Here is a 14,042-nt window from a genome sequence, read left to right on the forward strand (position 1 = left end):
TATTTTTTGGCCATGCAACTGGCATGTGGAAGTTCCTGGGCCAGAGGCTGAATGCTAGATCCTTAATCCACTGAGCCACGAGGGAACTCCATGGCATGCCCTTTTAAACTCGCTGAGTTTTGAACCACGTGAATGCACTACTGTTTCTGAAAAATTTTACTTTAAAATAGGTAAGTTCCATAAACCAGCTAGTAGGTCACTTCAGATCCAGTTTTGAGAAGCATTTTTTCAAAGAATTTATTATGATGCTGTAGATTCAACACCTTTACAAAAAATGTGAATTCTAGATGGGCGAGACATGGCCTGATATTTCATGTCAATCATCAAAGACTTGCTGGTTTATTCAAAATCATCCCCAGCTCAACAATTCATTATGCAGCATGAAGGCAAGGAATTATCTATTTACCCTCAACTTCTATTAGTACTCAGCTGTAGGATTAAAACCCATTTTTTCAGAAATCCTACACTTAAATAATTACTAGAAGTGACTTAAAAACCCTGATAACTTAACCGATCATTAAGTTCCCTAACCCACAGGTCCCACTGGGTGCCCAAAGACAAGGGTTTTTCACCTGGATTTGTATAAGACTTGGCAAATTAAATACTCTCTGTGTGTTTTGGGTTTTTTCAATCTATAAAATAGAGGCATAAAACATATGAGCTTATCTATGATGATAACCATGATGATAATGTTCCAGATGGCAAATGACACTCTCCAACACAAAATGGTATATGCTGTTTAGTAAAATGCCCATTCACACTGAATCAAAAAGATAAGATTCCTGGACTTCCTGTGTGGCTCACAACAAAAAGATAAAGATTCCTGAACATGTACCTCAATTTACTTTATAAATTGAGGCACATTTCCACAAATCCTCTAAAAATTCCTACGCCTCCAGAGAATCCAGGTTAAATCAGAATTTCCATCCCTCTCTTACTTCCCTACCCTCGTCCTCTCATTTTTCTTCCTACCTCACTTGCCTCTCTCACACCTTTCAACTCCTTACTCCCTTTCTCTTACCTCGCTCTCTCTTTCTTCCCTCCTCTTTTCTTCCCCTCCTCTCTCTGTTCCCCTCTTATTCTCTCTCCCTTTCCCTCCCTCCATTCTCCTCTTACCTATACTCCGTCTTATTCTGTCTCCCCTCCCTTGTTTCTCACATCTGCTTGTCTCTTTCTTAGGACTTATATACCTAATAAACTGCTGTTTAAATAAATAAACTGAAAGAATACTATTGTTTCATGTTAAAATAACTGTCTTGAGAATTATCACAAGAAGGAGTTCTTTGGTAGCCCAGCGGTTAGGGATTTAGCACTGTCACTGCTGTGGCTTGGTTCTGATCCTTGGCTTGGGAACTTCTGCATACTGTGGGCGCAGTCAAAAAAAAAAAAAAATTACAAGAAATTATTAGAATAGTTACCCTGTAGCATTATATAAGTCTGCAAGCTGATACAGGATATCAATCTCTAATGGGGTGACTTGTCCATAGCGTATGGCACTCTGGGCAAATTCCTCTGGAAGAAAAAGAAAATATTTTAAAATCTTGAAAGATTCTTAACATACAACAAAGATCTACCATAACCAACTATTATCTGAAAGCTAAAAGCAATTTAGTATTATTTTGAAAGTCTAAAACTGAATTTCAAATATCTATGTTCAACTACATAGAAATAACTGTGAAAATATGAAAGCTGGCAAAAGATAAAATGTTAAGATGATGAAACAGTATACCAGATAAAGACAAATTAACTTCAGAGATAAAACAATATTTTTGGAATCCTCTCTCTTGTTTATTCGCTTTGGTTTCCAGAGTTACAAGCTAAAAGAATTGGCTATTGTCCAGTCACCTAAAACACCCTACTACAATCCAGCAAAATGAGTAGGCTTGCCCAATCTTCTGTGGCAACCCTTTCCTCATACAAAGAAGCCACTGACCTGTATGACAGTCTAAAGTTTTTTTTCAAAACTGTCAAAGCCACTTCTCCATTCCTGACCTCAGCATCCCATCAAATCCACCTGGATTTTCAGAGACCATTATGGCCCAAGTGAAGCACACACACATGGTAACATACTTTCTAGATCTGCTTCAGAATAGTAAACTTAAATCAACCTCATGTCCTAGATAAAGAAAAGTGAAAATGCTGAGGTTCAAATCAATGTACATATTTTAAATCTTACCCTTTGTGACTTCAACATCTTTCCTTGTGCCAGCTAGAGTGCTATATATCTTACGAACAAGCTCCATGTTATTCAGTAAGGAGTTAAATGCATTGAAGTAGGAGAAGCTAACCTGGTGTGAAATACTTCCTCCAGCTGCCTAGGAAATGACAACACCAAAAGTTAAAAACACAAACACAAACAAAAAAACTCAGATTTATGGACACTGAACTTTTCTCAAAGAAAATCCAGAGGAGCCTTCATTATTAAAATGATTAACAACCAGTCCATAAACACAAGGAAGGTATCGTGCTGAAACACTGTCAGTGTGTTTCATGCTCTCAGGGAAGTCTATGCAATTTAGGTTTTAGGGAAGAAAGCAACATCTGGAAGTTGGACTTCATGGTTCATCTACCTATAAGGTCAGAAACAACAAATACAATTATCACAGATCAAAACCAATGACTATTTAAACAGGATTTTCAAGACCTTCAACTATGGAACTCGGGCTAGTGCTGGGTAATCCAAACCTCAATGTGCAATATAAGGAGCATTTGTTAAGTCACTTTTTTTTTTTTTCCAAACACATATACAAAAAACAGTGGTAATTTTAATTTTTAAGACTATTTCACTGCATCAAATTTCCTAACCTTTTCTTTTTTAAGGCCATTGTTATAATTTAGATGTAGAACAATCTATTCTGGGCTCTGAATCTCCACCACAACTACCCCAAACTGCAAAAGATGCAGAGAAAATCTAGGGATGATGTATCTGCTGCATATTGTGTCTTTACTGGAATAGCACTAAAGAGATTCTCTAATGCCTGAGGAAGGATGGGGGACAATAAGGCCTTTATTACCTCTGCAGCGTGAGGAGGTAATTCCTCCCTCTGTCCAACACTTGGACATAAACTCAAAGGAAAGTATTCTCCATGGTTTGCAAAAGCCTCATTTTTAAGCCAAGACACAAAGGAACCCAGATGATTAAAAATGTTCTGTATTAAAAACTCAAAAGAGGGAGTTCTCTGGTGGTCTAGTGGTTAGGATGCAGTGCTTTAACCACTGTGGCCCAGGGTTCAATCCGTGGTCTGGGAACTGAGAGCCCACAGCAAGCTGCTACATGCTGCAGTCAAAACAAAACCAAACCCAACCTGAAAAAGAAATACTTATGGAAATTCGAGGGTGACAACCTTAATCATAAAGGTCTATTAAGAATAGTGTAGGTAATAATGGGCAAAGGTTCCCACCCCTGCCATCAGTCACACACATGTTAACCCAAACATATATGATATTTCTATTAGCCTAAATTTGGATACCAGTGTTCCAAAAGCCAGACTCAAATTATTTAATACATTCCTCCAGAAATTGAAATGGCATTTGGTAAACTGAGGCAATAACAGGTCTATCTAACCCAACTGGAAAAGATTAAATGGGTTCCCTCACCCTAAGGCACAGAGTCCTTCTTTGTAGGATTTTTTTTCCTTCCTCCCTCCCTTTCTCCCTTTGTTTCTTTCCTTCCTTCTTTCATTTTTTGGCTGGGGTACGGGGTGAAGGTAGGGGGAGTGGAAGATGAGTGTCAAGGAGGTGAAATGTGTAGGAGAAAGTGACATGCTCCATGTTCAAATTCACTGAAGAAAAAGAACAGAAGTTGATCTTTCTACCCCAGTCTAAATCAGGGATAATGATCTTCAGCTGAAAAAACAAAAGCATCCATTGGCTTCCCTCCATTTAAAACAAGCAGCAATCAAAAACTTATACATTAAGTGTAACACATGAACAAGAAAATTGATAAGTGAGGAAAGTTTCACCACTCTTTTGTGAGGAAGTGGATGACATCAGTTTGCTATTGGTCCAGATGATTGCTTTATAGAGATTAGCAGTTTAGAGAACAAAAAACTGTCTGGTCCATGCAGACTGAATGCACAGGTGAAGGGGCAGAGAGAGGAGTGAGCCACAGAGGCTGACGCCCACATATTTCCTCCATACCTTCTGCCACAGCCATGATTAAAACACTGTAGAGGCCAGTGATGATCCCTCTAGCAAACAGCACCCTGCAGGCAACAAAGGAAAGAGCCATCCTTATAGCAAGGCTTTGGGAGCCTGGTGGGATGGAAAGAGGCCAAAGGTAAAGGCAGAGGTGTCCGGGAGAAGAACTGCCCACTGGAAAAAGTAATTGCACACCCTTGTCTACAAACTCCCTTGTTTTCTTTAGGTGGACTCTGTAAATGGAAATAAACAATTTGGAAATATATGAGAGCAAGATGGTGGCGCTGAAAAAAAAAAGCTATGATCTGGGGAAAGGCTACTCGCTATCACCCCCACCGCCTCCCTTACACACAAGTGTTTACCTTGTACCAATCAAGCATAAAGTCAGAGCAGGTGAGAGTTAGATAGGTGCAGGGAGGCAATCCAGGACAAGAGTTCCAAGGGTTTAAGGAAATAGAAAGTTGAAGTGATTGCTTTTTACTTACTGAAACTAAGTTCTCCTCCACGAAAGGAGTAAGCATGTGAGACCGAATGGTAACCATGATGTCACTGAAATCCAGACCAGAAATCATGCCACTTTTGTTTTTGTCTTTCAGTGCAAAGGCTTGTCTCGCATGTTCCAACTGCAGTTCCTGGAGGGAAAAGTTAGAAAGAGGTCATTAGACTGATTAAAGCACATCTCAAGTGTATGTTTTAGAAAAGAAGGTAGGCATCCTTTCCCTATTTACTACAAAAATGAACAACAGGAGTTCCCATAGTGGCGCAGTGGTTAACGAATCTGACTAGGAACCATGAGGTTGCAGGTTTGATCCCTGGCCTTGCTCAGTGGGTTAAGGATCTGGTGTTGCCGTGAGCTGTGGTGTAGGTCGCAGACGCAGCTCAGATCCCGAGTTGCTCTGGTTTTGGTGTTCTGGTGTAGCCCGGAGAGCTACAGCTCCGATTAGACCCCTAGTCTGGGAACCTCCATATGCTGCGGGTGCAGCCCTAAATAGCCAAGAAGACCAAAAAATAAAAATAAAAAATTAAAATAAAATAAGGAGTACCCATTGTGGCACAAAGGAAACAAATCTGACTAGGAACCATGAGGTTGCAGGTTTGATCCCTGACTTCACTCAGTGGGTTAAGGATTTGGCATTGCTGTGAGCTGTGGTGTAGGTCGCAGACGTGGCTCAGATCTGGCATTGTTGGGGCTGTGGCAGAGGCCAGCAGCTATAGCTCTGATTAGACCCCCTAGCCTGGGAATCTCCATACGCCATGGTTGCAGCCCTGAAAAGCAAAAATAAATAAATAAAGACAAAAAATAAATAGTAACTCTCCTGCTTAAAAGCATTCTTGTTGTACAAGAATACTTTTTGAATTACAGTTGGCCCTCCTCATCTGAGGCTTCTGCCTATGTGGATTAAACCAACTGAAGCTTGAATTCCAACATGAAACCTAGGAATAACAAACTGCATAACTCATGTTCAGCTATCCCTCTGTGTGGCTTTGGGCACAGTTATTCATAAACAGTAACAACACACAAAATCTCTGAACTTTTAAACTAACTGAGCAGCAAAACTTTATAATAGGTAATACAAATAAAATGCGCCAATAATACCCTAAGTACTTTATAAAAGTCAAAATTAGAACATTTCTGCCCTGAAGACCTAGGACAAAAGTCAAACTCTGTTATCACAACATAACAATGCAACTGGATGCCATTTTCACAATATTTGCAACTCTGGAAATAGTATTCCTTTCTAAATATATACAAATATTATTCATAGATAAAATTATACATTGAAATTTGCATTACCATTAATTTACAAAAGCCTACAAATTGTGTCCACTTTTCTGACACAATAGTTTTTGATAGAAATTTCAGCATTTTACTAATTACATTTTCCTAGATCTCAATAGTAATTCAAAGACATTAAAATCGCCTTTATGGAGTTCCCGTTGTGGCGCAGTGGTTAACGAATCTGACTAGGAACCATGAGGTTGCGGGTTCGGTCCCTGCCCTTGCTCAGTGGGTTAACGATCCGGCGTTGCCGTGAGCTGTGGTGTAGGTCGCAGACACGGCTCGGATCCCGCGTTGCTGTGGCTCTGGCGTAGGCCATCGGCTACAGCTTCGATTAGACCCCTAGCCAGGGAACCTCCATATGCCACGGGAGTGGCCCAATGAAATAGCAAAAAGACAAAAATAAAATAAAATAAAATAAAATCGCCTTTATAGCTATTTGTCTCATAATTCATTAAGCAATACATTTGTCTTATATGTCTTTCTGTATTTTTATATTTAAGACAAAATAAGATTTTCAAGTATCTTTTCTTAGAAGGTTGATAAGCTAGAGACAAATATATCAAACCTACTAGGTCTTTTAATAATCTGAACTTTAAAAATATTTAATAACATAGTGAAAAACATCTAAGTTTTTTTTTTTCTCTTTACAGCCACACTTGTGGCATATGGAAGTCCCTGGTCTACACCACAGCCACAGCAACACTGGATTGAGCCACATTTGCAACCTACACAGCAGCCTGAGACAATGCTGGCTCCCTAACCCACTGAGAGAGGCCAGGGATCGAATCTACATCCTCACCAACACTGTCTGTTTTTTAACCCACTGAGCCACAATGGGAACTCTGAGAAAAAGGATAAACATTTTAACATCTATCATCAAACATCTAAATATTTGGATTTTTCTTGAAAAGACCAATAGAAGTAGAGAAACTAAAACTCACCTGGTAAATATGTACAAAATATAAAGAGTACAGAATAAACAACCAGAATGATTTGACAAAGTTTTCTCTTTTCCATCCCTTCTACTTTTTTTTTTAAACTTCAACTTAAATGAGTGACAAAACTGTAATATAGTTAAAGTGTATAATATGATGATTTGATTTGTATATACTGTGAAAGGATTCCACCACTGAGTTAATCTAAACATATCATCATTTCACATTCATTCATTTATTTATTTTTAGGGCCACACCTGCAGCATATGGAAGTTTCTGGGCTAGGGTTTAAATCGGAGCTGCAGCTGCCACCCTGTGCCACAGCCACAGCAATGTGGGATCTGAGCTGTGTCGGAAACTTACACCCCAACTTGCAGCAACATGGGATCCTTAACTCACTAAGTAAGGCCAGGGATCGAGCCCACATCGACATGGATACTAATGTAGTTGGTAACCCGCTGAGCTACAATGGGAACTCCCCCCACCCCTTTATTTTTTTTTCTTTATGAGAACACTTCTACTATCTTGGCAAATTTCAATTATTCAATACAGTATTATCAACCATAGTCATCATGTTATACATTAGCTCTTCAGATCTTATTCATCTTACAATAGTCCTTTTTCTAGCCTATTTTTCCCACTCCCTAGCCACTGGCAACCACTGGAAACCACACGTTCAACTTTTTTTTTTTCTTTATAGGGCCGCACTCATGGCACATGGAAGTTCCTCGGCTAGAGGTTGAATCAGAGCTACAGCTGCCAGCCACAGCCACAGCCACGGCCATAGCAACGCGGGATCTGAGCCACATCTGTGACCTACACCACAGCTCACAGCAACACCGGATCCTCAACCCACTGAGCAAGGCCAGAGATCAAATCCACAACCTCATGGTTTCTAGTCGGATTCATTTCTGCTGTGCCACGATGGGAATGCCAACTTTTTTTTTTTTTTTAAGATTCAACGTTTGACACCATGGAGCATTTGCTTTCTCTGTCTGGCTTATTTCACTTCACATAATGCCCTCCAAGTTCATCCATGTTGTTGCAAATGACAAGTTCCACTGTGTGTATGTGAAATAATAAACACACACACATACATATACACCACATACAATGGGATATATATAGATATTCATATACACACACACCATATTTTCTTTACCCATTCACCTGTCAAAGGACACTTAGGTTATTTCTATACTTTGGCTGTTGCAATAATGCTTCAATAAACATAGGAGTACAAATCTCTTTAAAATAATGATTTTGCTTCCTTTGGATGTACACCCAGAAGCAGGACTGCAGATCACAGCAGTTCTATTTTTAATTTCTTGAGGAATTTCCAAATTGTTTTCCATAGTGGCTATACCAGTTTACTTTTACATTAACGGCATCCCTTTCTTCTATATACTTGACAGCACTTGTCTCTGGTCTTTTTAAAAACAGATCCTGGAGTTCCCACTGTGGCTCAGTAGGTTAAGAACCCGACTAGTACCCATGAGGGTGCGGGTTCAATTCTTGGTCTCACTCAGTGGCTGAAGGATCCAGTGTTGCCATGAACTGCAAATAACAGATGCAGCTTGGATCTGATGTTGCTGTGGCTATGGTGTAGGCTGGCAGGTGCAGCTCTGATTCAACCCCTAACCAGGGAACTTCCACATGCCATGGGTACAGCCCTAAAAAAAAAATCTTTAAAAAACAGACATCCTAAAAAGTATGAGGTGATATTTCATTGAGGTTTTGATTTGCTTTCTTCCCTGATGATTAGCAATGCTGAGCAACTTTTCATGTACATGTTGACCATCTGTACATCTTCTTTGGAAAATGACTATTCAGGTCCCTAACCCATTTTTCAATTGGGATATTTGGGGGGTTTTGTTTTGTTTTGCTACTGAGTTGAATGATAGTAGATTTCAGATATAAATCCCTCATCAGATATTTTTGGCTATTGTCCTACTGATCTATGTGTGGTTTATGTGGTTTATAGTTTTGAATACTATACCTTCACAATATATTTTGAATTCAGGAAGTGTGATGTCTTCAGTTTTGTTCTCAAGTTACTTTGGCTGTTTAGGGTCTTTCGTGGGTCCATATAAATTTGAGGATTGTTTTTTTCTATTTCTGTAAAAAACACCATTGGAATTTTGATAGGGCTTGTGTTGAATCTATAGATCACTTTGAGTAGTATGGACATTTTAACAATTTTAATTCTTCCAGTCTTGAAAACAAAATATCTTTCCATTTATGTTGTCTTCAATTTCTTTTCAGTGTGTTACAGTCTTCAGTTACAGATCTTTCACTTCCTTAAATTTCTTTTTAATGTTATTGTAAATGATTGTTTTCTTAATTTCTTTCCAACAGATTATTCGTACAGAAATGCAACTCATTTTTGTATACTGATGTTGTATTCTGCAATTTTAATGAAGTCGTTCATTAGTTCTAACAGTATTTTGTGTGTGTGAGGTCTTTAAGGTTTTCTACATATAATGTTACATCCTCTACAAGTAAGGGCAATTTTAATTTTTCCCTACCAACTTGGATGCCTTTTCTTTCTTTTTCTTGTCTAATTACTCTGGCTAGGGGTTCCATTACTTTTTGAATAACAGTGGCAACAGTGAGTATCTTTGTCTTGTTTTCTGATCTTAGTGAAAAAGCTTTCAGCTTTTCACTGCTGAGTATGTTAGCTTTGGGCTTATCATCCACAGACTTTATTAGGTATAATTCCATCTATACCTAATCTGCTAAAAGAGTTTTTACCATAAAAGGATATAGAATTTTGTCAAATGCTTTTTTCGCATCTACATCTAGCGAGATGATCATGGTTTTTATCCTTCATCTTGTTAATATATCATATCACATTTAATGATTAGCATGTGCTAAACCATCTTTGCATCACAGGAATAAGTCCCACTTGATTATGGTGTATGACCTTTTAATGTTCTATTGAATTCAGCTTGCTAATATTTTGTTGAGAATATCTTTATCTATCTTCACCACGGATATTGACCTGTAACTTTCTTTTCTTGTGGTATCCCTGTCTGGCTTTGGTATGAGGGTAAAACTGGTCTTGTACAATAAATTTGGAAGAAGTCTACTTCCTGCTTTTTTTTTTTTTTTTTTTGGAAAAGCTTTAGAAGGACTGGTGTAAGATTGTTTTTTTTTTAAATCAAGGTATTATTCTAATTTTGTCTTTACTGATGTATAGTTGATTTACAATGCTGTGTTAATTTCTGCTGCACAGCAAAGTGATTCAGTTACATATATATTATACACATACACATTCTTTCTTAAACATTCTTTTCTATTATGGTTTATAATAGGCTGAATGTAGTTCTGTGTGTTATACAGTAGGACTTGTTGTTTACCCACTCTACGTATAATAGCTTACATGTGCTAACCCCAACCTCCCACTCCATCCCTTCCCCAATCCCTTCTCCCCTGGCAACCCCAAGTCTATTCTTTATATCCATGAGTCTGTTTCTGTATTCTTCCTAAAATATTCAGTAGTGTTCATGAGTGAAGTCCTCTGGTCCTGGACTTTGCTTTATTGAGAGGTTTTTGATTATTGATTCAATCTCCTTGTTAGTTAACTGGTCTGTTAAAATTTTCCATTTCTCCATGATTGTCTTGGTAGGTTGTATGTTTCTAGGAATTCATCCATTTCTTCTAGATTATCTCATTTGTTGGTGTACAGCTGTTTACAGCAGTTTTTTATGATCATTACCAGTTGTAATGTCTCCTTTCATTTCTAATTTTATTTGAAATAAATTCTTAATCTAGCTAAATGTTGGTCAATTTTACCTTTACAAAAAAACAGTTCTTGGTTTCATTGATCTTTTCTATTATCTTTCTGGTCTCTATTTCATTTATTTATGCTGTGATCTCTGTTATTTCCTTCCTTTTACTGACTTTGGGCTTAGTTTATTCTTTTTTTAGTTCCTTAAGGTATAAAGGTAGGTTGCATAAAATTTTTTCTTAATGTAGGTGTTTATCACTATAAACTTCCCTCTAAGAACTGCTTTTTCTATATCCTATAAGTTTGGTATGCTGTGTTTCCATTTTCATTTGTCTCAAAATATTTTTTGATTTCTTCTATGAACCATTCATTATTTATGAGAATGTTGCTCAATCTCCAATTTGCAAATTTTCTCTTCTTCTACGTTATAGTCATTCTACCTTTCTATCACCTCAACTCCAACCATATCCTCCTTCAAATGAAGCAGGAATTTTATGTCTTTATTTCTGCCTTGAAAAATGGTTGAAAGTGTTTCCCATGGAAAGGATATTCCTGAGGAACATCAGAAGCAGATGTAGGTCCACTCCCTATCTTAATAGGTTTTCCCCTTCTTAACTCCTTTTTTTTCCTCCCTATTTGTGCCTTGTTATGTCTTTGTCTTCTCCATGCCTATGTTTTAGCCTCTCAGAAATACCCAGTGGCAATCATGGGCATGATTAAGCCTTATTAATGACACTCAGTACTGAAGAAAATGTACACCTTAATATTAAAGAAAAAGCAGAATCCTCATGCCAAGAGTAATGTTAGAAGAATACATTTTCTATTTTCTATTAGGTCAACAGTTGAAGGATGCTCTTGTATCTTTTAAAGATACATATTTGAAATATCACAGATGAAACTATAGAGTATATGGGACTGGCTTCCAGATGATCCTGTAGGGGACAGAGTGGAGAGTATAAATTAAAAAAAGACTGGCCAACAGTTAATAATTGTTGAAGCTGGGAGATGGGTACACAGGGGCTCATTATACTGGTCTCTCCATTTTTAAATACTTTGAAGTCTTTCAAACTAAAAAGTTAAAAAGTTAGAATAAGGGAATTAAAAAAGAAAATAAAGGAAAAAAATTATGCATATAATGCTCTCCACGGAGTTCCTGCTATAGCGCAGTAGGTTAAGAATCCGACTGCAATGGGTCAGGTCACTATGGCGACATGGGTTTGTCCCCCAGCCAAGAAGAGTGGGTTAAGGATCTGACATTGCCACAGCAATGGTGTAGGTTGCAGCTGCAGCTCAGATTCAACCCCTGGCCCAGGGACTTCCATATGCTGCAGGTGTAATTTCCCCCCCATCCAAGAAAAGGAAAGAAAAAAACTCCCAAATTCTCCATTTGTATAGTATAATCAAAACATCAGGGTACAACAGATACTGTGATCATGCTAATGAAGAAAAACAATGTTCTGGACATATAAAAGATAAAGATATTCTAAAGAGAGAAAAATTCTCTTACACATAAAAGATAAATGTGCTTTCAGACTGAAAGTGTGGGTAGGGGAATTGAGGGAAAGGATAAATAAAGGAAGTTACGCTAAAGATCTTGTACTCTTAGAAATGCATTTCATCCAACTATGAGATGAAAACAGGAGAGCTTCAGAAATACTGAGACTTTGGAGTTCCCATCGTGGCGCAGTGGTTAACGAATCCAACTAGGAACCATGAGGTTGCGGGTTCGGTCCCTGCCCTTGCTCAGTGGGTTAACGATCCGGCGTTGCCGTGAGCTGTGGTGTAGGTTGCAGACGCGGCTCGGATCCCGAGTTGCTGTGGCTCTGGCATAGGCCGGTGGCGACAGCTCCGATTCGACCCCTAGCCTGGGAACCTCTATATGCTGCAGGGGCGGCCCAAGAAATAGCAAAAAGACAAAAAAAAAAAAATCTTAAAACCCTCCAGAGTGGGAAAAAAAAAAAAAAAAAAAGCTTCAAAACAGAATAAAAAATTAGAATGGGGAGTTCCAGCTGTGCCACAGTTCTTGCTGTAGTGCAGGTATTCTTACTATGGTGCAGTGAGTTAATGATTCAGCTTGTCTCTGCGGCATTGCTGGTTTGACCCCCGGCCAGGCGCAGTGAATTAAGGATTTGGTGTTGCCACAGCTATGACATAAGTCATAGCTATAGTGTAGGCTACAGATGTAGCTCAGATTCTATCCCTGGCCTGGGAGCTTCCATATGTCACAGGTGTGGCCATAAAGTTTTTAAAAAAAAAAGAAAGAATTAGAATGGTACTAGTCTTCTCAGTAGCAACACTGTAAGCTAGAACACAAAAGAGATACATTTTCAACTTAGGAGGAAAACGAATTCTTATTAAAATTCTATACCCAGCCAAACTAAATGTAATGATAGAGCAGAGGTTTTCAGATATCAAGTCTCACAAAAAAATATTTTACTTTCCTCAGGAAACCCGTGCAGGAAGTATTCTACCAAAAAGAGGAAGTAATAAAGGAAGAGATGAAATTCAGCAAATGAGAGGTTCCACATAACACAGGGGCAAATGGACTCCTGAGGATGAAGGTGAAGGGAGACCACAAACTGACAGCTAAGTAATAAGTACAAAGTCCAGCATCTGACTGTGAGGCAGGCCAGAGAGTTCCAAGAAAATGGTATAGGGGTGACGGAAAACAGTCTGGTGGTTCCTCAAAAAGTTAAACATAAGATTACCATGTGACCCAGTAATCCTGCACTTTAAGGATATACTCAAAAGATTTGAAAACAGGTATTCAAATACATGTACACCAATGTTTATAGCAGCACTATTCATAGCTTAAAGGCAACTAACGAATGAGTAGACAAAATAAAATATAGCCATATAATGGAATATTATTCAGCCATAAAAAGGAATGTATAATTAGTACATGCTACACACAGATAATTCTTGAAAACATTACGCTAAGAAAACGCCAGACACAAAAAAATCATATTGTGTAATTCCATTTATATGAAATATCCAGAAACAGAAAGTAAATTGGTGGTTGTCAGGGGCTAAAGAGAAGCAAGAATGGGATGTAACTACTAAATCAGTACATGGTTTTCTTCGGGGGTAATGAAAAGGTTCTGGAATTAGATAAAAGTGGTGGCTGTACAACACTGTAAATGTACTAGATGCTACTAAATTGTGCACTTTCACGTGGTTAATTTTAAGAGAATTTTACCTCATTTTTTAATAAAAGAAAGTTCCTGGATTGCTCTAGAGGATGAAATTGATAGAATACCTACTGGGTTTTAAACATATTAAAATGAGGAGTTCCCGTCGTGGCTCAGTGGTTAATGAATCCGACTAGGAACCATGAGGTTGCAGGTTCAATCCCTCGCCTTGTGCAGTGGGTTAAGGATCCGGCATTGCCGTGAGCTGTGGTGTAGGTCGCAGACGTGGCTCAGATCCCCAATTGCTGTGGCTGTGGTGT

The 14,042-nt window shown here is 38.4% G+C and overlaps 1 protein-coding gene across 5 annotated transcripts in view; it reads right to left on the minus strand.

Annotated features, from left to right (window-relative positions):
- SLC25A12 (solute carrier family 25 member 12) overlaps window positions 1–14,042 on the minus strand; it is a 125,996-nt gene that overhangs the window by 42,043 nt on the left and 69,911 nt on the right. For all 5 annotated transcript variants that reach the window (XM_021075518.1, XM_021075522.1, XM_021075520.1 and 2 more), the window contains 3 exons: window positions 4,626–4,772; window positions 2,177–2,315; window positions 1,419–1,512 (listed from right to left, as the gene is read on the minus strand). In XM_021075518.1, the coding sequence (XP_020931177.1) occupies window positions 1,419–1,512; window positions 2,177–2,315; window positions 4,626–4,772 (380 nt within the window). The remainder of the gene's footprint in view (window positions 1–1,418; window positions 1,513–2,176; window positions 2,316–4,625; window positions 4,773–14,042) is intronic.

Source organism: Sus scrofa, chromosome 15 (genome assembly GCF_000003025.6).
Source record: "Sus scrofa isolate TJ Tabasco breed Duroc chromosome 15, Sscrofa11.1, whole genome shotgun sequence".
NCBI lineage: Eukaryota > Metazoa > Chordata > Mammalia > Artiodactyla > Suidae > Sus > Sus scrofa.